The sequence below is a fragment of the Mustela nivalis genome, assembly GCF_964662115.1.
Source record: "Mustela nivalis genome assembly, chromosome: 20".
Lineage (NCBI taxonomy): Eukaryota > Metazoa > Chordata > Mammalia > Carnivora > Mustelidae > Mustela > Mustela nivalis.
In genome coordinates this window covers 7499528-7522690 of record NC_139039.1, presented here as the reverse complement: position 1 = coordinate 7522690, position 23163 = coordinate 7499528, and the positions used below count along the sequence as shown (strand labels likewise).

General features: G+C 35.6%; 1 protein-coding gene across 1 annotated transcript in view; it reads left to right on the top strand.

Moving 5' to 3' along the window:
• Positions 1–23163, top strand: part of ADAM9 (ADAM metallopeptidase domain 9) — a 148815-nt gene that overhangs the window by 115656 nt on the left and 9996 nt on the right. The window contains exons 17-20 of the mRNA XM_082715345.1: positions 11660–11740; positions 12014–12119; positions 20338–20479; positions 21937–22024. Coding sequence (XP_082571471.1) covers positions 11660–11740; positions 12014–12119; positions 20338–20479; positions 21937–22024 — 417 coding nt within the window. The remainder of the gene's footprint in view (positions 1–11659; positions 11741–12013; positions 12120–20337; positions 20480–21936; positions 22025–23163) is intronic.

Below are 23163 nucleotides of genomic sequence, written 5' to 3'. Positions count from 1 at the left end.
AAACAAAAGAATAAAAAGGTCACAAATAAAGGAATGCGATTGAAAACTGCATTCTGGAATACAGGGGAGCCATGCTTTTATGTTTCTGAAAGAGTCTCAACCTAGAATTCTGCCAAAGTATCAGTCAAGTGAGATGGGCACAATAAAAACAATTCAGACATTCAAAGGCTCAGAAAATTGGTCTTTTCTTTTCTTAAGAAATCATTTAATGTACTTTTCCAGCAAATGAGGAAGTAACCTGAAAAGAGAAAGAATTGTTATTTAGGATACAGAAGAATGTCAAAGAGAAATTCCAAGATAATAGTTGTGATTATTCTCCAGGCTGGAGAATCATCAGTTCATTTGGAGCAAGGGATCCCTAAAGGAAGGTCTCTAGAGAAAGAGGAAACTCAGAAGATGAAATGACATAATAGCCTTTTTAAAAAAATTTTTTGGTGGGGGTTTGAATATTGATATGACAGAGGCTGATTGTGTAAGAAGAAAGGCAAGTGTTTGCTATAGCAAAAACAAAAGCTATATAAGAGAGAAAATACACTCTTAATACTCAGCTTTGAAATCAACAATGTTTTGTTTTAATTGTTGGCAAGGAATACTTAGTCCCTACTTCACTGTGTCCTTGTGGAGGAATTCAACATTCAGGTTTTCAGTGGCTTCAGCAACATGACTGAGTAAGAGGTTCCTCATTTGTGTCTGCACCCCTCCAACCCCACCTCAATAATAACAATTTGGTATCCATTCATCGACAAAAGTGCCTTTGTGGGAGCCGTGGGATCTAGCATCATATATCAAGGGACCAGGGAGGAGCTTTGTCTACTGTGTGTTAGATAGTTAGGTTATAAGGACCTTGGTGCTGGCTGTGGACCCTTCGGTGGCCTCTTTCTGGCTCTAACCCTTCTGAGTTGCAGTCTGTAAGTCCCTAAAAACACAGTCTTAGACAATCACCCACAGATGAGAGAACCTTTGCAGGTTTCCAGCAGAGAAGTTCCAGCACAGTGTTGGAGCAAAATACATGAGTTTAGACATTAGAGTGGGTAAGAGGAGCAGTTTGGCTTTACCTGCATCACCCCTCTCAAGATGGCACAGCTTAGGGGCCAGATAAATCTTTTTAGCCTGCGGTTTCTCCCACGAGGGGAAGTGAGAGTGGTTGAGTGAGTGAGCACCTGGCTTTCTCAGCTGTGCAAGACCTGTTCACTCTCACCTCATCCAGAGTGTGGACTTTTGACCTGCATGACTGAAAGGAGGGGATAAGAAGCTGGGAGAGTGGCACATTACTCTTGGAGGACATTAAAGGGATGTGATCTGAGAGTCCTATGTACCATTTAGGAAGATTGAAATCATACCAAGTATCTTTTCTGACCACACTGGTGTGAAAGTGGGAATCATCAACAAGAGAAAAACTTAAAAGTTCATAAATACGTAGAAATTAAACATCACGTTCCTGAACAACCAGTGGTATATCAGTAGTATTTTGAAACAAACATAATGTAAAGACTACAAACTAAAACTTATGGGATACAGCAAAAGCATTTCTGATGTGAAAGTTCATAGCAATAAACACCTACATTAAGAAAAATGAAAGATGTCAAACAACGTAACTTTATACCTCGAGGAAATAGAAAATGAGTAAATTAAGCCCAGATTTAGTAAAAGGAAGGAAATAACAAAGATCATGATAATAATAAAGATAAATGAAGTAGAGACAGAAAAATAATAGAAAAGATCAAAGAAATAAGAGCTGATTTCTTGAAAATATAAACAAAATGGACAAATCTTTAGTTAGGCTAAGAAAAAAGAAGACTCAGGTGCCTGGGTGGCTCAGTGGGTTAAAGCCTCTGCCTTCGGCTCAGGTCATGATCCAGGGTCCTGGGATCGGGTCCCGCATCGGGCGCTCTGCTCATCGGGGAGCCTGCTTCCTCCTCTCTCTCTGCCTGCCTCTCTGCCTGCATGTGATCGTTGTCTGTCAAATAAATAAATAAAATCTTAAAAAAAAGGAAAAGAAAAGAAAAAAGAAGACAAAAAATAAAAGAGAGGAGACATTACAACTGATACCATAGAACAAACGTTTTTAAGAGACTACTGTGGACAGTTATATGCTAATAAATTGGATAACCTAGAGAAAACATAAATTTCTAGACATACAGCCTAGCAGGACTAAATCATGATGAAATAGAAAATCTGAATAGGCCAATAACATGAAAGGAGATTGAATCAGCAATCAACAATCTTTCAACATAGAAAAGCCCAGAGCCGGATTGTTTAACTAGTGAGTGCTACCAAACATTTAAAGAAAAATTAATGCCAGTCCTTTTTAATCTCTTCAAAAGATTGAAGAGAACACTCTTGAACTCATTTTACAAGGTCAGCATTACCTTGATGCCCAATAAAGACACTGCAAAAAAGGAAAATTACAGTCCAATATTTTGGATGAATATAGATGCATAAATTGTCAACAAAATACTCGCAAACTGAATTCAACACATTAAAAAGATCGTACACCATGATCAAGTGGTATTTATCCCTGGAATGCAAGGGTGGTTCAATATAAGCAAATAAATAAGTATGATATACCATATTAATAAAATTAAATATAAAATCATGCTCCTCTCATATGCAGAAAAGGCATTTGACAAAATACAGCATACTTTTTTCATTAAAAAACTTTCGGGACGCCTGGGTGGCTCAGTTGGTTAAGCCACTGCCTTCGGCTCAGATCATGATCCCAGCATCCTGGGATCGAGTCCCACATCAGGCTCCTTGCTCAGCAGGAGCCTGCTTCTCCATTCTGCCTCTGCCTGCCACTGTCTGCCTATGCTCACTCTGACAAATAAATGAATTAAAAAAAAAAAAAACTTTCAACAAAATGGATATAGGAGGCATGTACCTCCTCATAATAAAGGCCATATAAGATAAACCTATAGCTTACATCATACGCAGTGGTAAAAGGTTGACAGCTTTTCACCTAGGATCAGAAATGATAGAAGGATGTCCGCTCTTACTACTCTTATTCAACATAGTACTGAAAGTCCTACTCAGAGCATCTAGGCAAGAAAAAGTGATAAAAGTCATCCAAATCTGAATAGAAAAAGTGACATTGTTTTTGTTTGATATGATATGGTATCTTTTAAATAAAAATTTCTGTAGACTTCCAAAAAAACTGTTAAAACTAATCTGTGAATTTGGTAAGTTGTAGGATACAAGGTCAACATACAGAAATCAGTTGCATATGTATACACTAACAGTGAACTAACTTAAAAAGAAATAAAGGAAACCATCCCATTCACAATAGCTTCCCAAAAAAGTGCATATGAACAAATTTAAGAAAGGAGATGAAAGATATGTTGACTGAAAACCATAAGACTGTGATGAAAAAAATTGAAAAAGACAAACAAATAAATGGCAAGATATCCTATGTTCATGGATGGAAAGAATTAGTATTGTTAAAATTTCCATATTATCCAAAGCCATCTATTCAATGCAATCCAATGGTATATTTCATAAAAATAGAACAATCTTAAAAGTTGAATGGACCCATAAGGACCCCAAATAGCCAAAGCAGTCCTGAGAAGACCAAAGCTTGAAGCATGCAATTCCTGATTTTAAACTATGTTACAAAGCTATAGTAATCAAAGAAGTATAGTGCTGGCATAAAAAGAGACACACAGATCAATGGAATTGAATCAAGAGCCAAGAAAGAACCCTGCATATATGATCAACTAGTATTTGATAAGGCTATTCAACAAGACTACTCAATGAGGAAAGGATAATCTTTTCAGTTAGTGGTACTGGGAAACTGGATATTCATATGCTATTGAGTATTCAGTAATATTAGACCCCTATCTTATACCACTCACAGAAATAACTCAAGATGAAGTATAGACCGGAAACTGTAGAGCTCTTAGAAGAACATGTGAAAGAAAGCTCCTTGACGTTGGTCTTTGATTTTTTTTTTTGTATGACATCAAAAGCGTAAGCAAAAAAAGCAAAGATAATTAAATGGGACTATATAAAATTTAAAAAGCCTCTGTATAGTAATAGAAATAGTAAAAAAAGTGAAAAGGCAACCTTTGGGATGGGAGAAAATATTTGCAAATCATTTATCTGATAAGAAGTTAATATCCAAAATACATAAGGAATTCATATAACTCAATAGCAAAACAATCCAATTTTTAAAAAATGTGCAAAGGACCTGAACAGACGTTTTTATAAAGACAACAAATGGCCAACAGGTACATGAAGAAATGTTTAGCATCACTAATCATTAGGGAAATGGGTGTCAAAATCACAATGAGGTATCACCTCATCCTTGTTATATAGCTCTCATCACATGTCAAGAGAGAGCTGTTCATGAGGACATGGGAAAATGGAACTCTTGTGCATCATTGGTGGGAATGGAAACTGGTACAGCTGCTGTAGAAAATAGTATGGAATTTCCTCAAAAAATGGAAAATAGATCTACCATATGATCCAGCAATCCCACTTCTGGGAGAATATCCAGGGGAAATGAAAACAGGATCTTGAGGAGGTATCTGTACTCCTATAATAAGCAAATAAGCAAACTCCTATAATAACTGTAGCATTATTTACAATAGCCAGGATAACCTAAGTGGCCATCAGCTGATGAATGGGTAAAGATGATGTGGTATACACCACACACACACACACACACACACACACACACACACACACACACGTGTATATACACATATATACATACATACACACACACAGATTGGAATATTATTCAGTCATGAGAAAGAAGGAAATTCTGCCACTTGTGATAACATAGGTGTATCTTGAGGGTATTAGGCTAAGTGAAAAAAGTCAGATGGAGAGTTTAAAGATGAATAAATTCTTGGAATCTAATATTCAGCATTTTGATCATAGTTAATAATACTGTACTATGTGCTTGAAAGTACTAATATGTCTTAAATGTTCTCACTACTAAAAAGAAATGGTAATTATATGGAGGGATGCAGGTTATTAACCAGTCGTACTGTGGCACTCATTTCTCAGAATACAAGTTTTTAAAAATCACTGTGTTATATAACTTAAAGTCACACAATATTATACATCAACTATATCTCAGTAAAGTTGGAAGAAAACAAATAATGCTCTCAGCCTCAGTATGTTCCTTTTTCACACCCTCTTTCACTCATTGGTGTAATTAATGAGTTTGGGAGAAGACACTGGGCATGGGTGCCTCAGCCCCTTCTGTCTTCTCTTTTCAGATCTACCTGCCTGCAGAGAGGGCACATTCTGGTCTGCTCTCTGAGCCATGCAGTAGAATTAGCAGGGCAGGCTCTGCTTCTGTGGGGGGAGGCCTGTGGTTGTCCAGAGCAACCTGTGATTAGGCAGGTAAGTTTGATTTTGGGGGTGCAGTATTAGGAAGCCCATTTTGCTGTCTGCTTTAGTCATGTTAAATGCCTTGTTGAAAATAAAGTTGATACTTTAATTTCCACTTGTCAGCATCCCGTTTTTGTTTTTTCTTCCACCTAGTTCCTTACTTGCTTAAGGAATAATGATGTGTAATGTACTGATGGGACAGTATCCCAGTATTAGTTGTGTAAATGTGAAGCAATATTTGAGAAGACGAAGGAGAGGTATTTGGGTTCCTGTTAGAGAGCTGAATTCTGGGTGCCTAGGTGACTCGGTCTTTAGGTGGCTGACTTCGGCTCAGTTCATGATCCCAGGGTCCTGGGATCAATGCCCACATTTGACTACCTGCTCAGCAGGAAGCCTGCTTCTCCCTCTCCCGCTCCCACTGCTTGTGTTCCCTCTCTCACTGTGTCTCTCTCTGTTAAATAAATAAATAAATAAATAAAAACTGAATTCTTACCTATCATAAAAGGCATGAGTTGATGCTGTCTAGTACAGATAAATCAAGAAATAGCATAAAGTAAGTCATGGAGATGAAAACTACAGTGTAGGGAATATGATCAGTAATATTGTAACTTTGTATGATGACAGATGCTACACTTATCTGGATGATTTGTAATATATGTAATTGTTGGATCATTATGGTGTACACCTGTAACTAATATCTTATGAATATATATACTTCAATTAAAAAAAAAAAGACTGGAAACTACCTGTCCCCATGCTCCCCCACCAAAAGAAAGAAAGAAAAAGAAATAGGATACTAATTTAAAATAGGGTGGGATTTATCATTTATATTGCTTCCCGACTGCTGGACTGGCAGTGTAGATAGAAATGGAGTTGTTTCATCCTAAACACTGTTAGCAGTATTTGATTTTTAGCCATGTTCAATGTATTTTGTTTAAAAAAATTAAGTGAAAAAAAAAACGAAGATAAACTGGTACCCTGTTCTTCAGAAGTCAGTTTAGAAGTGTTCTGTCAGCTTGATTGAGAATAGCACAGCATTGACATTTAGAGGTTTTTGCTGTCATTCATAGGCTGAGTGTTTCTCTGGTGGGAAAAAATTCTGACAGTGGTGACTCAGTTTATTGGAATGCTTGATTACTTAAAAATGTATGGGTTACCAAAGTTATGAGATTTTTCTCTGAACCAATGACTATATCAGAAAGTGCATGATTGTCTGGTTTGAAAATCATAACCAACAAAATATGGCTTTTTCCCTTTCCCAAAATGTAAGAAAGAGATGGCAAAAAGATTTTCTGACTATGAAAATGACTCTGCTTTGGAAATTGGGCATACTTTGATGGCTGTAAAAGCTGTCAGTTGTTCACGTCAGATTTGGTGCTTGGTTTAATATCTTTGGTCATTTCTAAGAATGAAACCTCCATGTTTAATAAGTTGACTCTCTCTTCAATCTTGCATAAATATTCCAACTGCATTCGAAGAGTGTATTCTCACTTATAACGTATAGTGTTTGATAATTGTATTTCCAGATCTTTCACATTCTTATTTGTTCTCGGTGTGTTCAAGATTTAGAGAAAGGAATGTAAAAGTCTCCTAGTAGCTTTCTGTTTTCATTTCCCGATGTATAACATTTTTTGCACTAAGGATGCTGAATCTATGTTTGTGGCAGAGTTTGTCGACTATTACATTTTAGTTGTGTTACATTTTTTTATTTAAAACTTGATATTTATTTATTTCATTTTTTCTCCAGTGTTCCAAAATTCTTTGTTTATGCACCACACCCAGCGCTCCATGCAATACGTGCCCTCCATAATACCCACCACCAGGCTTACCCACCCCCACCCCTTCCATTCCAAAACCCTCAGTTTGTTTCTCAGCATCCACAGCCTCTCATGATTACATTTTTTATTGGTTCAAAATGTCCCTTTGGTAAATCTTCATGGTTTTATCTTAAATTTTACCTTGACTGATATTGTTATCATACTTTCTTTATATTTGAGTTTGCCTAATGGAAGTTTTGTCCAACTCTTTTCAGAGTTGTTTTAAGCCTGAGCTTTATGAATACCATATGATTATTTTTTATTTCATGACCTAATCGAAGTTTTTCTTCTTTTGGAAAAAAAAAACTAAAAAGATTATGGGAAGGGGAGCCTCGGTGGCTCAGATGGTTAAGTGGTTAAGCATCTGCCTTCCACTCAGGGCATAATCTCCAGGTCCTGGGATTGAGCCTGGTGTCCTGTCACATTCCCAGTTCAGCAGAGGGTCTGCTTGTCCCTCACTCTCTGCTTCTGCTGTCTCTGTTTCTCAAATGAATAAAGTCTTTAGAAAATAGATTATTATTTAACAATTTCATCGTTAAAAAATTTAAAAATATCGTGGAGAACAAAAAATAAAGGTCCCTTACTCATACCCTACTAATTTCCCCTCTTTTGAAACTCATTTCCTAGGGGTAACTACTGTTAACATTATTTTTTTAAATCTGTCCAGTTCTCTTTCTGGGCATTTACAAGTGTATATACTCCCCACCACCCCATTAGACTTTGGGATAAGACTTTAGATAATGTTATGAAATGTTTTTACTCAATAGCACAGTGCAGAGATCCTTCATGTCATTATATGGAAATCTACTTTATTCCATTATAGATGCAGTCTTGACTTAACCACATTGCAGAAGTTTATAGCGTATGTAGTTGACTTGTTAGTTGACTTTACCAGCATTGAACACTCTTCTACATTTAATCTCATCTACTTTAAAAAAATTAGTTATTTATTTGAGAGAGAGAGAGAGTGCACATAAGTAGAGGTTTGGGGCAGAAGGAGAAGCACACTCCCTACTAAGCAAGTGGGGCTTGATCCCAGGACTTTGGGATCATGACCTGAGCTGAAGGTAGAGCTACCCAGGCACCCCTAATCTCATCTACTTTTATAAGTACTTTTGTAGGATAGATTTTCTGGAATAGATTTTTAAATTAAGGTACATACATGTTTAAAAATTGATAGAAACTGTCAATTTACTTTTCAACAAGATGGCGGTAATTTATCTTCCACTAATTGGATATGAGGGTGTCTTATTTTTGATAATATTTTATATTATCAGTCTTTTAAATTTTTGACATCCTGATTGACAAAAAGCTACGTTATTATTTTAGTTTGCATTTCTGTTCTTGAGCATCTTCTCATATCTTTATTAGCTCTGTGTATCTTTTCTGTTAAGTCAGTATTTATATTATAGTTTTTGTTTTTCTGCTGGTTTATTTTATCATTTTTAAGGGCTCCTCGTATGTAGAGAATATTAATAAACAGTAATATCTACTTTTTGTAATTTAGCATTTGTCTTTGCTACAAAGAAATTTTAAAATATCATAAGGTTATTTCACTTTGTTTTGCCCTAGTTTCATGTCATGCTTAGAAAAGCTTTTTGTATTCCAGTAAAATATAAAAATTCTCCTATTTTTTTTGTATATTTATAGTTTTGTTGGGCTTTGACTTTAATAAGTACTGTTTAATACATTAACATTTCATTCTGTTTCTATGATCTTACTTAATGATGTTTTAAAAGGTTTTCTTAATATCTTGTGCTGTATCTTCCTCTCTTATTATATTGCACAAATTGTGTTTGAGTGTGTGTGTTTATGAGTTCAGTATGGAGGTTATATATATTTTTCTTTCTGTTATACTGCTTTTTTAAATGACACATTAATTTATTTTCTTCCATGTAAGATGTACCACTATTACTTCCAAACCCCCACAAATTCTTTTTTTGTTGAAAAAATACTGGCTTTAAGTTCTGGGTGATTACTAACATATATAGGTATATTTTAAGGGCTTTTATCTTTTTGTGTTTTATTTAAAATTTTTGTCTTTTTGTGTTGTGTTACTATGTCAACAACATTCATGTACAAGGGTAGTAAATGCCTGGTATATGTACCTATACTTATATACTGATGGAACAAAACACCAAACATTTTCTTTTTCTTTTTTTAAAAGGTTTTATTTATTTATTTGACACACAGAGAGAGTGAGCAAGCACACAAGCAGGGAGAATGGGAGACAGAGGGAGAAGTGGGTTCTTACTGAGCAGGGAGCCCGACATTGGGCTCAATCCCAGGATCCCAGGATTATGACCTGAGCTGAAGGCAGGCGCTTAACTGAATGAACCACCCAGGTGCCCCATTACTAGAATTTTCTGTAGCGGTAAATAGGATAAGTTGGATCCTGTTCTTTCTGGTATCTACCAAAGGCTGGACTCTGGGGACTTTGAGCAGGCTGACAGTACATACGTATTCATATTAAATTTTTTATTTAAAGTCAATTTAGTTAACATATAGTATAATAATAGTTTCAAGCTTTATATATTCAACATTTATTTAGGGGAGGAGCTGAACATTAAGGGGGAAAAGAAATGTAAAAAGAGAACTCTTGAGTAGCTCCTTTTTAAATTATCCTAGGTAGTTCTGCTTTGGCTCCAAAGTCACACCCTGAAATTAATAAGCAGGAAGTCCTAAAGTTGAGTTCATCTGCTCTCCTTTACTTGTGGGTTGGTGGTGGTGGTGGAGGCTGGGTAGTATTGGAGAGGATGGTCTTACTTTACCCCTTCAAGCAATTTATCAGGGTATTCCTTCCAATTTGGTCCTAACCATTCAACAAAGTAAATAATGCCAGTCAGAACACTGTTTTCTACTAAGAACTAGGAAGTTGTGGTCCCTAAAGTGAGTCTGTGAGATCTTAACACATTTCATCTTATTTCTGTGATCTTATTTAATGCCTCAGTCATCTACTCTAAGTCAGTTATTGAAAGAAAAGTCTCCTCCTAGCTGAATAGAGAAGCTATTGGTAAATATCTCCTCTAAAGCTCATACATATGAAAAAAGTATTTTGAAATCTTTATTCAGAGAAATGGCTGGGTGGAGGACAGGGGAGGAGTGACTTATTACTGTAGAATCTTCTGTACTTTAAAATTTCTAATCATATGAATATATTTCTTACTTAAAAATGAACTGACTCTGAAAAACAATATGAGGGTTTTGAAGGGGAGGGGGGTGGGAGGTCGGGGTACCAGGTGGTGGGTATTATAGAGGGCACGGATTGCATGGAGCGCTGGGTGTGGTGCAAAAATAATGCTGAAAATAAAAAATAAAAAATATTAACTGAAAGTTAGTAAAGAATTTGGACAATCCTCTGACTCTTTAATAATGTTGAAACCTATGTATTTTCAGAATAATAAAGGTATCTATTGATATTGCATTATTCTCTAATTCTTTATTTCATTAGAGCATTTAAACATTTTGATTTTGTGTAATTGGTTGCTTAATAAAATTTTAAGATAGTACTCCATGACTTTTAAAAAAAGTTAGTCTCTTTTTCTAACTTTTCTCTGGAGAATAGTTTTTCAGGGGCACCTGGGTAGCTCATTGGGTTAAAGCCTCTGCTTTCAGATCAGGTCAGGATCCCAGGGTCCTGGGATCAAGCCCCGCATCGGGCTCTCTGCTCAGCAGGGAGCCTGCTTCCACCTCTCTCTCTGTCTGCCTGCCTCTCTGCCTACTTGTGATCTCTGCCTGTCAAATAAATAAATAAAATCTTAAAAAAAAAGAATAGTTTTTCATAAGTTTTAATTTCTAGTAAGTTTTTAGCTGATTCCTTTAGGTCTGTAATATTTTTCTCATGTAATGATACTTTTTATATCTCTTTGAATATTTAGGACTCATTTGTATTTCATATCTCAGAATTTCTAGAACTATGTAAGATAATAATGGCTTACTTTCAATAGTGGTTTTAGTAGAAATGTTTCTATTAATTCATCATTAATCATGATACTAGAAGATAGGTTTTATCTTATCAACAAGGTAAACTTTTATTTTGGAAGAATTTTAAAAATTAAATTGAGTTTTAAATTTTATAGAATACTGTTTTGGTATCTTGTAATAATGGCAATTTATATGAGGTATTATGGGAATATATTTCTTATTATTGAGACTTTATTATAATTTAACTTTCTATAATAGTGATATCAACTCTATCTGGTTACTCTTGATTTGAAAAAGTCCATTTGTGAATATTTTACTTAGGGTTTTCATATCTATATTTGTATGGGATAATAGATTATAATTTTATCATTGTTTTTGGCCTTTGTGTCATCCTTGTCTTTTTTGATAGTTATGTTAATTTCACTTATTTTTCTACATTTTCATTAAAAAATGTTAACAATTCCTTCCAAGTTTAAAAGAATTCAGCATGAAATAATCTGTGCATAGCTCTTCTGGGCACTTGATTAATGTGATCAATTTTTCCTTATTCATTAGTTCACTTTTTTTTTTTTCAGATTTGTAGAAACTTTCAATGCGTAAATGCTTCTGTTCTGAATTATGACTGTGATATTCAGAAAAAGTGTCACGGACATGGGGTAGGTAATATTCTCTTTTGGTTTGTTCATGAAGTAGCACTGAATCATGAGAATTCCCAATGAGGGAATGAGGCTTAGGTGATTCTTTCCAAGATTTTTAGATAATGGGGGAATTTAGATATCTGATAAATGTTTCACTCTTAAAAAGAGTGCCTGTGGATTTGCATGAATTGAATGTTTTTTTTTTTTTTTTTGGCTTCTTTTATTGAGTTTATGATGCAGAGCAATATTCACAATTAACCAAAGTGTTTTTGTTTTTTTTTTTTTCTGAAGGTATGTAATAGCAATAAGAATTGTCACTGTGATAATGGCTGGGCTCCCCCAAATTGTGAGACTAAAGGATATGGAGGAAGTGTGGACAGTGGACCTACATACAATGGCAAGTAATACCGTCATACAGTGGCTCATGTCAGAAATTGGGCATCCTTTGGGCGCCTGGGTGGCTCAGTGGGTTAAGCCGCTGCCTTCGGCTCAGGTCATGATCTCAAGATCCTGGGATCGAGTCCTGCATCGGGCTCTCTGCTCAGCGGGCAGCCTGCTTCCCTCTCTCTCTCTCTCTGCCTGCCTCTCTGCCTACTGTGATCTCGTTCTGTCAAATAAATAAATAAAATCTTAAAAAAAAAAAAAAGAAATTGGGCATCCTTGTACTTCTCCCTCACTTCCCACGTTGGTTATACACTAAATATGTTGATTCTGCCTCCTGAATTTCTTGTGAATGTATCTATTTTTTTAATCCCTGTTGCCCAGAATTAGATAACTACTCCCAGAATTACATACTACTCTTAACTACGCTCCCTCTTGCTTCCTATAATCCATGTTCCATAACTACGATATAGAATTTTAGTGTTTCTCTTCAGGAACTGTTTTCATTATGCCATCCTCCTGCTTTGAGTTCAGTGCTTCTACATTGCTATTAGGATGAGATCCAGAAATCCTTAACACAGCTTAAATACCCTGTATGATTTGCCCCTACCTTAATTTTCCAGCTTCTTTTCATTATGCTTAAGATGTTGTAACTTTTGGGGGCGTCTGTGTGGCTCAGTTTGTTGGGGGTCTGGTGCTTGATTTTGGCTCACATCTCAGGATTGTGGGATTAAGCCCCATACCCAGTTCTGAGCTCAGCAGGGAGTCTGAGATTCTCTCTCTTCCTTCTCCCTCTGCCCTTTCTCTGATGTGTGTGCATGGGGGTGTGCTCATTTGCTCTCAGTTAAATAAATAAATCTTTTTAAAAAAGACATTGTAACTTCTTTTATTTCCTCTAATAGGCTACTACTGTTTTAACTCTGGTCTTCATACAGTATTATATTCACATTGTGGAAATTTGGCTAATGGCTACTCAGATGCAGTTTATAACTTATTTTCTTGAAACTTTTCCCTGACTACCTAAATCTGAATTAGTATGCCTCTTCTTTTATTTATTTATTATTATTTTTTAAAAGATTTTATTTATTTGACAGAGAGCAAGATCACAGGTAGGCAGAGAGGCAGGCAGAGAGAAAGGGGGAAGCAGGCTCCCCGCTGAGCAGAGAGCCCAATGCAGGGCTTGATTCCAGGACCCTGGGATCATGACCTGAGCTGAAGGCAGAGGCTTTAACCCACTGAGCCACCCAGGTGCTGCTAGTATGCCTCTTCTATTTGTTCTTTTACTTTAAGCACTATCATGTACTATGAAATTACTTATTTACTTTTTTCCCTAATAGACTATGAGTGAGCTCCTTGTTTACCAGTATCTTCCTAGTAAGAATATATGCTTGCTTTCTTTTGGGTGAATACTAAGAAGACTAGTTGGCTCATAGAGTATATTTATGTTTCACATTTTAAGAAACTGCCAAACTGTTTTCCAAAGTGGTTATACCATTTTATATTCTCTCCAGCTGTACATAAGGGTTCTAATTTTTCCATATCCTCCCAACACTTGATATGGTCAGTCTTTTTAATTTTAGCCATTCTAGCAGATGAATGGTATTTCTTTAATTCCTAATGATGTTAAGCATTTTTTGCGTGCTTCTTTGCCATCCACATATCTTAAGTGATGTGTCTTCAAATCATTTTGTCCAGTTCTTAGGTTGTCTTCTTGAGTTTTTTATTCTGGATACAAGTCCTTTATGACATATGTGCTTTGTAAATATTTTCTCCCAGTCTGCTTACTTTGAGTTCCATTTGTTGTTCTTTTTCTAATTTCTGAAGGTAGAAGATGAGGTGATTGTACTTTTCTAATATAGGTGTTGTAGTGCTATCAGTTTTCCTCTAAAACTGCTTTTTTTTTTACATTATACCAATTTTGATACATTGTGCCTTTAATTCAGCTCAAAATAACTTCTAATATTTTTAATATTAACTTCTAATATTTTTTTAAAAGATTTTATTTATTTATTTGACAGAGACAGAGATCACAAGTAGGCAGAGGAGGCAGGCAGAGAGAGGGGGGAGCAGGCTCCCTGCTGAGCAGAGAACCCGATGCGGGGCTCGATCCCAGAACCCTGGAATCATGACCTGAGCTGAAAGCAGAGGCTTAACCCACTGAGCCATCCAGGTGGCCCAGTTTCTAATAAAAATATTTTTTTTTGACTTGAGTTATTTAAAGATGCTTTACTTCATTTTGAAGTATCTGAGGGATTTTTTCAGATATCTTAGTGTTATTATTTCCCATTTCTTATACTGTAGTCAGGGGGCATAATTTATATGACTTGAATACTTTTATATTTTCTGAAACTTGTATTTTGGCCCAGATTATGGTTTATCTCATGAAAAGGTTCTATGTACACTTGAAAAGAATGCATATTCTGCTATAATTGGTTAGAGTTTTATAAATAATTAGTTCATGTTAATTGACATGAAATCTAAGTTTTAGATTTCCTTACTGATTTCTATATACTTGTTCTGTTAGTTATGAGAGAGGAATACTGAAGTCTCTGGTGTTATTCTCACTGCTGATTTGCCTGTTTGTCCTTGCCATTCTGTCAGTTTTTGTTCTATGTACTGTGAAGCTGTGTTCTCTTGATAAATTGACCCCTTTATCATTATGACCTGTTTATAGCTGGTAATATTCTGAGCTGTGCAGTTAGGAATTAATATAGCTATTCCAGATTTCTTTTGGTTAGTTAGCATGGGAAATTTTTTCTCATTCTTCCTTTTTTAATCTATTTCTGCCTTGATATTTATTTATATATTTTATTTTATTTTTTTAGAATGAGAGAGAGCAAGACTGTGTCTGGGAGTGGGGGCAAGGAGTGAGGGGTAGAGGGAGAATGAGGGAGAGAGAGAATCCCGAGTAGGCTCTATGCTCAGTGCTGAGGGTTATCAGTCTTTATATCTAAAGTGGATTTCTGGTAGGCAGGATATAGTTTGATCTTGCTTGTTTTGTTTTGCTTTGTTTTAAGTAGGCCCACTCCCAGTATGGGGCTTGAACTCACAACCCTGAGATCAAATGTTGCACACACTACAGACTGAGCCAGACAGGTACCTCTTGGATTTGTTCTTTTAGTCAGTCTGCGAGTCTTTGCATTTTAATTGACTTGTTTTGACCACTTACATTTAATTAGTAATGTTTGGGTTAAAATCAGTCATATTGCTATTTTTCTATCACAGTCTCTCTTTATGTGATATTTTACCACTTCACTCGGCTTCTTCCATTTCCCTCCTCCTGGCTTTTGTGCTGTTGTCATCATACTTCTACATGTGTTATAAACCCTACCATATATTGTTATTATTTTTGCTGTAAACAGTTGGCTTTTTTTTTTTAACAATTACAAAGATTTTATAAAGAATCACCAGATTTTATAAAACCACAGTATCCAAAGGAAAATCCTATAGCCCCAAAGAGCTACAACATATTGTTACATACTGATTTGGTAGGTACATTTGCCCAACTGGTTGCTAGGTTGTTCCAACTCGATTTTATCTTTTTATCTTCCTAAAGTTGGGAGATCTCAGAATTCAGTACTTGTAACTCTTCTCTTTTTATCTTTACTTCATCCCATTAAATTTAAATTTTAATTTTAAAAATTTAAATTACATTTAAATCCCATAAAATTTAAATGTCCTTAAGTGCCATCTATATTAGGTAATCAGGTGTATTAGCCCTGATAAAAAATGACCTGATACAACAAACATTTATTTGCCTTTCTCATCAGCATGTGCAATATAGGTTGATAGATTGACTTTGCTTATAGTAAACTCAGAGACTTAGACTGGTCTCTGGATTCACCATGATGAGGAGTTAAGATCTTAGAGTGAAGTTCTAAGGTATGCTTGAACATGAGAAGATAACTTAAAAGAATCATTTCCTGACCCTTTGTATGTTTCTAACCAAAGGTGACAATATACTTTTTCTGGTCACATTTTTTTGGCTAATAGAAGTTATGTGGACATACCTAACCTGAAGTCAACAGGGGTATTTTTAGCCTTTATATTTTAGGAGAGGAGGAAAACTGGAAATAATGGATATGTTATATCCATTATAACTGGAAATTACAAATGGTGAGCATTTGTAATGCTTATCATACCCAGCTAAATAGTAATAATTTATGAATTTATATCTTTGGACTTGACTTCCGTAACTCTTACATCCAAGAGTTGGTTATCTTTTAAATTTATTTATTTATTTTTTAAGATTTTATTTGACAGAGAGAGAGAGAGAGAGAGAAAACATGCAGGGGATGCTGCAGGGAGAGGGACAGGGAGAAGTAGATTCTCCACTGTACAGGAAGCTTGTGCAAGGCTCAATCCCAGGACCCTAGGATCATGACCAAACTGAAGGCAGATGCCTAACCAACTGAGCCACCCTGGCACCCCTTTTAAATTGATTTAAATGATAGAAAAGTTCTTTATATTTACCCATGTAGTTACCATTTCTTATGCTCTTAATATTTGTATGTAAAATTCTGTTTCCATTTGGTATCATTGAATTTTTGCTTGAAGGACTTATTTTCATGTTTCTTATAATGTAGGTCTGTCAGTTACTAATACTTTCAGTTTTTGTGTATCTTTTTTTTTTTTTTTAAGATTTTATTTATTTGGGAGAGAGAGATAGAGAATGATCAGGGGAAGGACCAGAAGGAAAGGGACAAGCAGACTCTGTGCTGAGTGCAGAGCCCAACATGGGGCTGAGATCATGACCTGAGGTGAAATCAAGAGTCAGACCCTCAACTGACTGAGCTACCCAGCACCCCTAGTTGTTGTATATCTTAAAAAGTTTTTATTTTGCTTCCTTCTTGAATGATAACTGCATAAAGAATTTTAAAGGTAGCAGTCTGTGTCTACCCTCTGGAGACTGTACTCTAGCACCCATATTTACTTTTTCTTTTTTTTTTTTTTTTTTAACGATTTTATTTATTTATTTGACAGAGAGAAATCACAAGTAGTCGGAGAGGCAGGCAGAGAGAGAGAGAGAGGAGGAAGCAGGCTCCCTGCTGAGCAGAGAGCCCCATGCGGGACTCGATCCCAGGACCCTGAGATCATGACCTGAGCCGAAGGCAGCAGCTTAACCCACTGAGCCACCCAGGCGCCCCCATATTTACTTTTTCAAAGATGTTTCTCCATTGTCTTCTGGCTGGTATTACTTTTCCTGAGAAAATGGGCCATCATCTTTTCTCTTTTGGTCTTTTATTTTTTAGGTGTCTTTTTTACTCTGCTTGCTTGTAAGATTTTCTCTTTATCTCTGGTTTTTAGTATTTGACTGTAATATGCCTTGGTGTGCTTCAGATTTGTTGGCCTTTTTGGATTTGTGCTTTTATAGTTTCTTTCACATTTGGGAAGATTATGGTCATTATTTCTTCAAATATTTTTTCTGCTTTCTTCTTCAGGATTCCAGTTGCATGGATATTTGGCTACTTGGAGTTTTTTCACATCTCACTGATTTGCTTTTTTTTTTTTTTTTTTTTTAATTATTTTCTGCTTTAAATTTTAAATAGTTACTATTGTTATTCTTTAGTTCACTCTTATTCTTTGATGTCTGATCTGCCATTAATTCCATCCAGTGTGTTTTTTATCACAGACATTATAGGTTTTATTTCTGTAAGTTCTGCGTTTTTTTTTTTAATGTATCTTTCATGTCTCTATGTAGCATGTTTGATCTTTATTCTAGTTTCTTGAGCACGTGGAATACAATTAGAATAACTTCTAGTGACTTTGTCTACTAGTTCTATCATCTGTAGCATTTCTTAGTTTTGACTGATTGATTTTTCTCCTCATTTTGGGTTGTATGTTTCTTCTTTGCATGTCCTGTGATTTCCCCCCCCCCCCACCTGGATGCCAGAAACTGAATTTTGTCTTCTTGTATACTGGATATTTCGGGATTTCTATTGATGAGTCTTGTTCTTATGTGCTTATGTTACTTGGACATAGTTTGATCCTTTTGGCTCTTGCTTTTAAGCTCTATTAGGGAGGACCTGAGCGGTTATTCTAGAGCTGATTTTGCCCCATTACTGAGGCAAAAAGCCTTCTGTTTGTTCTACTCAGTGTCATACTGATTATGAAGTTTTCTGCTGTGAATGGTAGCATTTTTCCTCATCCTGTGTGACCTGTGGGGTTTGTTCCCACAAATCCTTTCAGAGGGTTCTTTCTCTGGCTTCAGGTGATTTCTTTATATGCGTACCTTGCTCAGTACCCAGCTGAATATTTGAGAAGAACCCTCCGCAGATCTTTCAAGTTATGTCAGCATCGCTCTCCCTTCCAGTTCTTTGCTCAGTGAACTCCAGCTGCTTTGGCCTCCTCAGACAACCAGCTTCATCTCCTCAATTCAAGGAGTCTACTGAGCTTTGCTTGAGTTCCCTCACCTCCCATTATGATCTGTTAACTTTCCCTAGGCAACAAACTGGGACATGTGTAAAGCTTGCCTTACTTCTGTCTCTCTGGGACTGCTTTTCTTTATCTGATGCCCAGTGTCTTAAACACTGTTGCTTAATATATTTTGCCTGGTTTTCTGGTTGTTAAAGCTCCCAGGATAAATCTGGTTCCTGGTACTCCATCTTGGCTAGAAGTCAAAGTTGGAACTACAGATTTTAATAGCCATGTATCAATCCATTGAGTGGATTGGATGTGCCATAACTCACCTTAGTGGGTTTTTAATCATTTGACATTTAGGTTGTTCATAAATTTTTGAAATGCATCAGTAATGTAGTGTGCATCTTAATACTTACATACTTTTTCCAGTTGAAGGATAGATTGCTGGTAATGAGATTATTAGGTTGAAGTTATAATCCTTTCTATGGTCCTTGACCAAAATTCCAAATGAATTTGTGTTATTATCATTGGCAGTATGAATGTATCAGTTTCAACGTAACCTTGCCAGGTTTAGATGCTTTAATTTAAATTATGTCTGCTCATTAGTAAGTATCAAATGAGAGATCAAGCTCACTTTAGTTCTCTTATTTTTAACTGGGTTGAATGTTCTTTCATGTAGTTTCATACAAGTTTTAACAAATTTCTGGTATTTTTACAAACTTAAAATTATGTGGACAACTTTACAGTTTATCACTGCTGTTTATACTTACTATATCCTTTCTTTTCCTAAAGATCAAATTAATGTGAATTTATAGATTTCTAAAATTTGTAAGTCTTAAAACCCAGAAGCCATAAAAAATAAGATTAATAAATTCAACTACATAAGAATAATAAATTTATGCATGAAGAAAAGCATTGTACTACTGTAAGACAAATGACAAAATAAGGAAAATACTTCCAACTCATGTCACAGACAAAGCTAATTTCCTAATATATAAAGAGCTTTTAGAAATTATGAAGAAAGGAAATAATAGTCCAATAGAAAATAGACTGAGCAAGAAAAAGAAACACAATATTTCCTTACACATGAACAGTTGCTCACCTCATAGTATAGAAAAGAATATAAATTAAAATGATATGAGATACAGTTTTTCACCCATTAGGTTGGCAAAATGCAGAGTTTGACTCTATGGGTGAGGCTTTGAGGAATTCTTGTATATTGCTGGCTTGCATGCTGAATTGTAGCCACCACTGTGGTGGATAATTTGACATTACTTTAAAAAATGATGAATGCATTTGCTCTCAGTATAACAGTTCTACTTCTGCAAAATTATTCTATACATATACCTGCACCAGCATGATATCCTATATGTACAAAGTTGACTTATTACAGCATTGTTTTAGATTGGAGAAATATCAATAGGGTCCTAGTTAAATATACTATAGGACGTCCTTGTTATGGAGTTTTGTATAGTTGTGTAGAAAATGAGGTGGTCCTCTATGTATGGTTTGGGAAGCTATATAGATAAGTGATAAAAAAAATGATGTGCTGAATAGTGCTTATGATATGCTAACTTGTGTATAAGAAAGGGTTGGCAATAAAAGCATACTTTATTTTTTGCTTTTATTTGCATGGAGAAATAGTATAAGATTGTATAAGAAACTAATGAAAGTGGTTATCTAATGGGAAGGCAAAAATGAAGCAGGCATTGTTGAGGTATGAGCAAGACTTCTCAGTGTATTCAATTTCTGTCAGTTTGACTTTTGAACAATGTGAAAATTAATGTAAAACATTTATAATCACCTGATATGTCTTAGTTAATATGCATTAACTTCTAATTTAATGATCATTAGTATAAATTTTTTTTCTCTAGAAAAGAATACTGCATTGAGAGATGGACTTCTGGTATTCTTCTTTGCAATTGTTCCCCTTATTGTATTGGCTGCTTTTGTCTTCATCAAGAGAGATCAACTATGGAAAAGCTACTTCCGAAAGAAGAGATCACAAACATACGAGTACTTAGATTTTTTTCTTTTATATTCATATTAAATAAAGTAGTTATTAATGATGATAGCCATATCATAAGGGTTGGTTTAAAAATAGGGTTCTAAGAGTTAGGTGGGATTAAAGATAGTGGTGACTCAGCCATCTCTAATAATCGTGAGTGAAAAGGATTATAAGCTACTGAAAATAGCCCTTAGGGTTCATGTTGTTTGACACTGATTTCTGATACTGGGGTAAATATAAATTTGGGCTACAGCTTCTTAATTGGGCTTCTTAATTGGGGATTAAAATATGGGTTAAAGATAAAAAATGTAAATGTCACAAAATTTTCTTCCGTGTCTCTTTGGAGTATCAGTTCTCACAGAGGAAGAGTGTTTCAAATTTTGAAAGCGTATTTTGTGAATTACCAGTTTTTAAGAATTAAGTTTTGGTGGAAGGAAGGGCTGTCAAAATTCAGACACCTGACATTTCTGGTCTCTGTGTCAGACGCTTGTACGACTGTATCTCAACCATCACTTACAACATGTTGGCATTAGAATACAACATATATTAGCATAACCTTGTAATTAGATCCTAGGTTCAAGTTTCAGCTTGTCATTTGCTATAATTATGAACTGGAATAATAAATAAAATTCTCTGAGCTTTGGTTTACTTCCTCTGAAATAGGAATAATATTACCTGTCTCTTAGGGTTGATGTGAGGATTAAATGGGAAAATGTTAACAAATAAAGTCCATAGCACATTGTGGCACAATGTAATTACTTAAAAACTCATTTTTATTATGATAAAAAGCTAGTTTATTATGATAGTGATTTCTTACCTAGTACATAATATTTTGCTAGGGTATCCTGATGTTAGCTTTAATTTTTAATATATACTAAAACAGATTTGTCTTCCTATTCTTTCTTTCTCTTGCTTCCTATCATACCCAAACTGACCAATCCATAGATAATTCTCCCATCTGCATCTCTGAAATTTTAGTTCCATACCCATAGTTCTTTCCTATATATCTTTACCGAACTGCCGTGCTGTCACCTCAGCACATCTAAAATTTAGTTACTATCTTTCCAACCAGCTTCTTTGTTCCTCTTGGGCTTCCTCGTTTTTAGAATGACAGCTTCGTGTTTTGTGTATTCAGCCTTAGAATGTGTATTTACCTTTTCATTTTAGGAAGACCTGAGGAGAAAAGCTTGGAAACACTGGCCTAATTGGCCCAATTTTATGGTTCCTAAGAATTTCAGGCTATTTAATTATAAAGTGGGGTTAATAAAACTTTCTAGTACTGTAAAGATGAAAAATGTGTGAAAGCTGTTAAAAATGTCATGAAGATTTTAGCTGTCATTGTGACCATCGTTACTTCCACTATGAACATCATTATTCTATATCTGAGAAAATGCAGGGTATGTGTAACATGTCACGTAGAAATGATCTAATCTTACTGTAGCTCAGAAGTAATTGTCTCTTTCAGATCAGATGGCAAAAACCAAGTGGAAACATCTAGACAGCCAGTGAGTGTTCCTCGACATGTTTCTTCAATGACTCCTCCCAGAGAAGTTGTAAGTTTAAAACAAAAAAGTTTTTTTTTATTATATTGTGATATCACATTGCTAAAAGTTTAAAAAAATAATTTTTACATGGATATAGAAATAAGCATAGATTATTTCTGAAGAAGTGTGATTTCTAAGTGTGGGCTCTGATTAATGAAAATAATACCAGTAGGGTCTCTGGCTCAGAGGTGTCTGGAGAAGATATGTAGACATTGAGAATGCTTTGCCCTGAAATCAAGATTGGGAAATAATGTGTGGGATCTCTCCTGTTACTGTTGTTTTCTTGTCTCCTGTCTCTGTATTTTCAATGCCTGGCTTCCCTAGGGCATGTGGCTGAGCTGCTGGAATAGGCGTAATTGTCTCAGCATTGGGACCAGTAATCACTGCCTTTGAGTGTATTGGGGAATACTGAGATAATATCCTTTTTTTTTTTTTTTTGTATGCATGTATCCCTAAGAAATATATAGTATTGCTTCAGTTGTTTTTAAACTTTATGTTTTGTTTGCTATTTCATGCATCTCTCTGCAACCTGCTTTTTCCTTTAACATTGCTTTGTGATTTAGGCCCCCCCCTTTTTAAAAGATTTTATTATTTATTTGACAGATAGAGCTCGCAAGTAGGCAGAGAGGCAGGCAGAGAGAGAGGGGGAAGCAGGCTCCCTGCCAAGCAGAGAGCCCCATGCGGGGCTTAATCCCAGGACCCTGGGATCATGACCTGGGCCGAAGGCAAAGGCTTAACCCACTGAGCCACCCAGGCGCCCCATGATTTAGCCCTCTTAATACCTGCAGCTCTCATTCATTTTTCACTTTGGATGTTTAAAAAACCATTTTCCTATTAGCAGATTCCAGTTTCTTGTACCTACAAATAAGAAGACTACAAATTAAGAATGCCTTTCCTCATTCACATTTTAAATACTAAGTAGATCACATGTGGCCACTGACTACTGTATTGAAAAGCATAGATACAGAATATTTCCATCAATGCAGAAAATTTTATTAGAGAGCATTGATCTAGAGGCTTGTAGGAATTAAAATGCTGGGCTGAAAGATAGTAACTATTTACTAGAAATTGCCAAATTGACTTCCAAAGAGATTGTATCATCACTGGTATGTGTATTTCTGTTGACCTCCATCCATCCTTGTCAACAC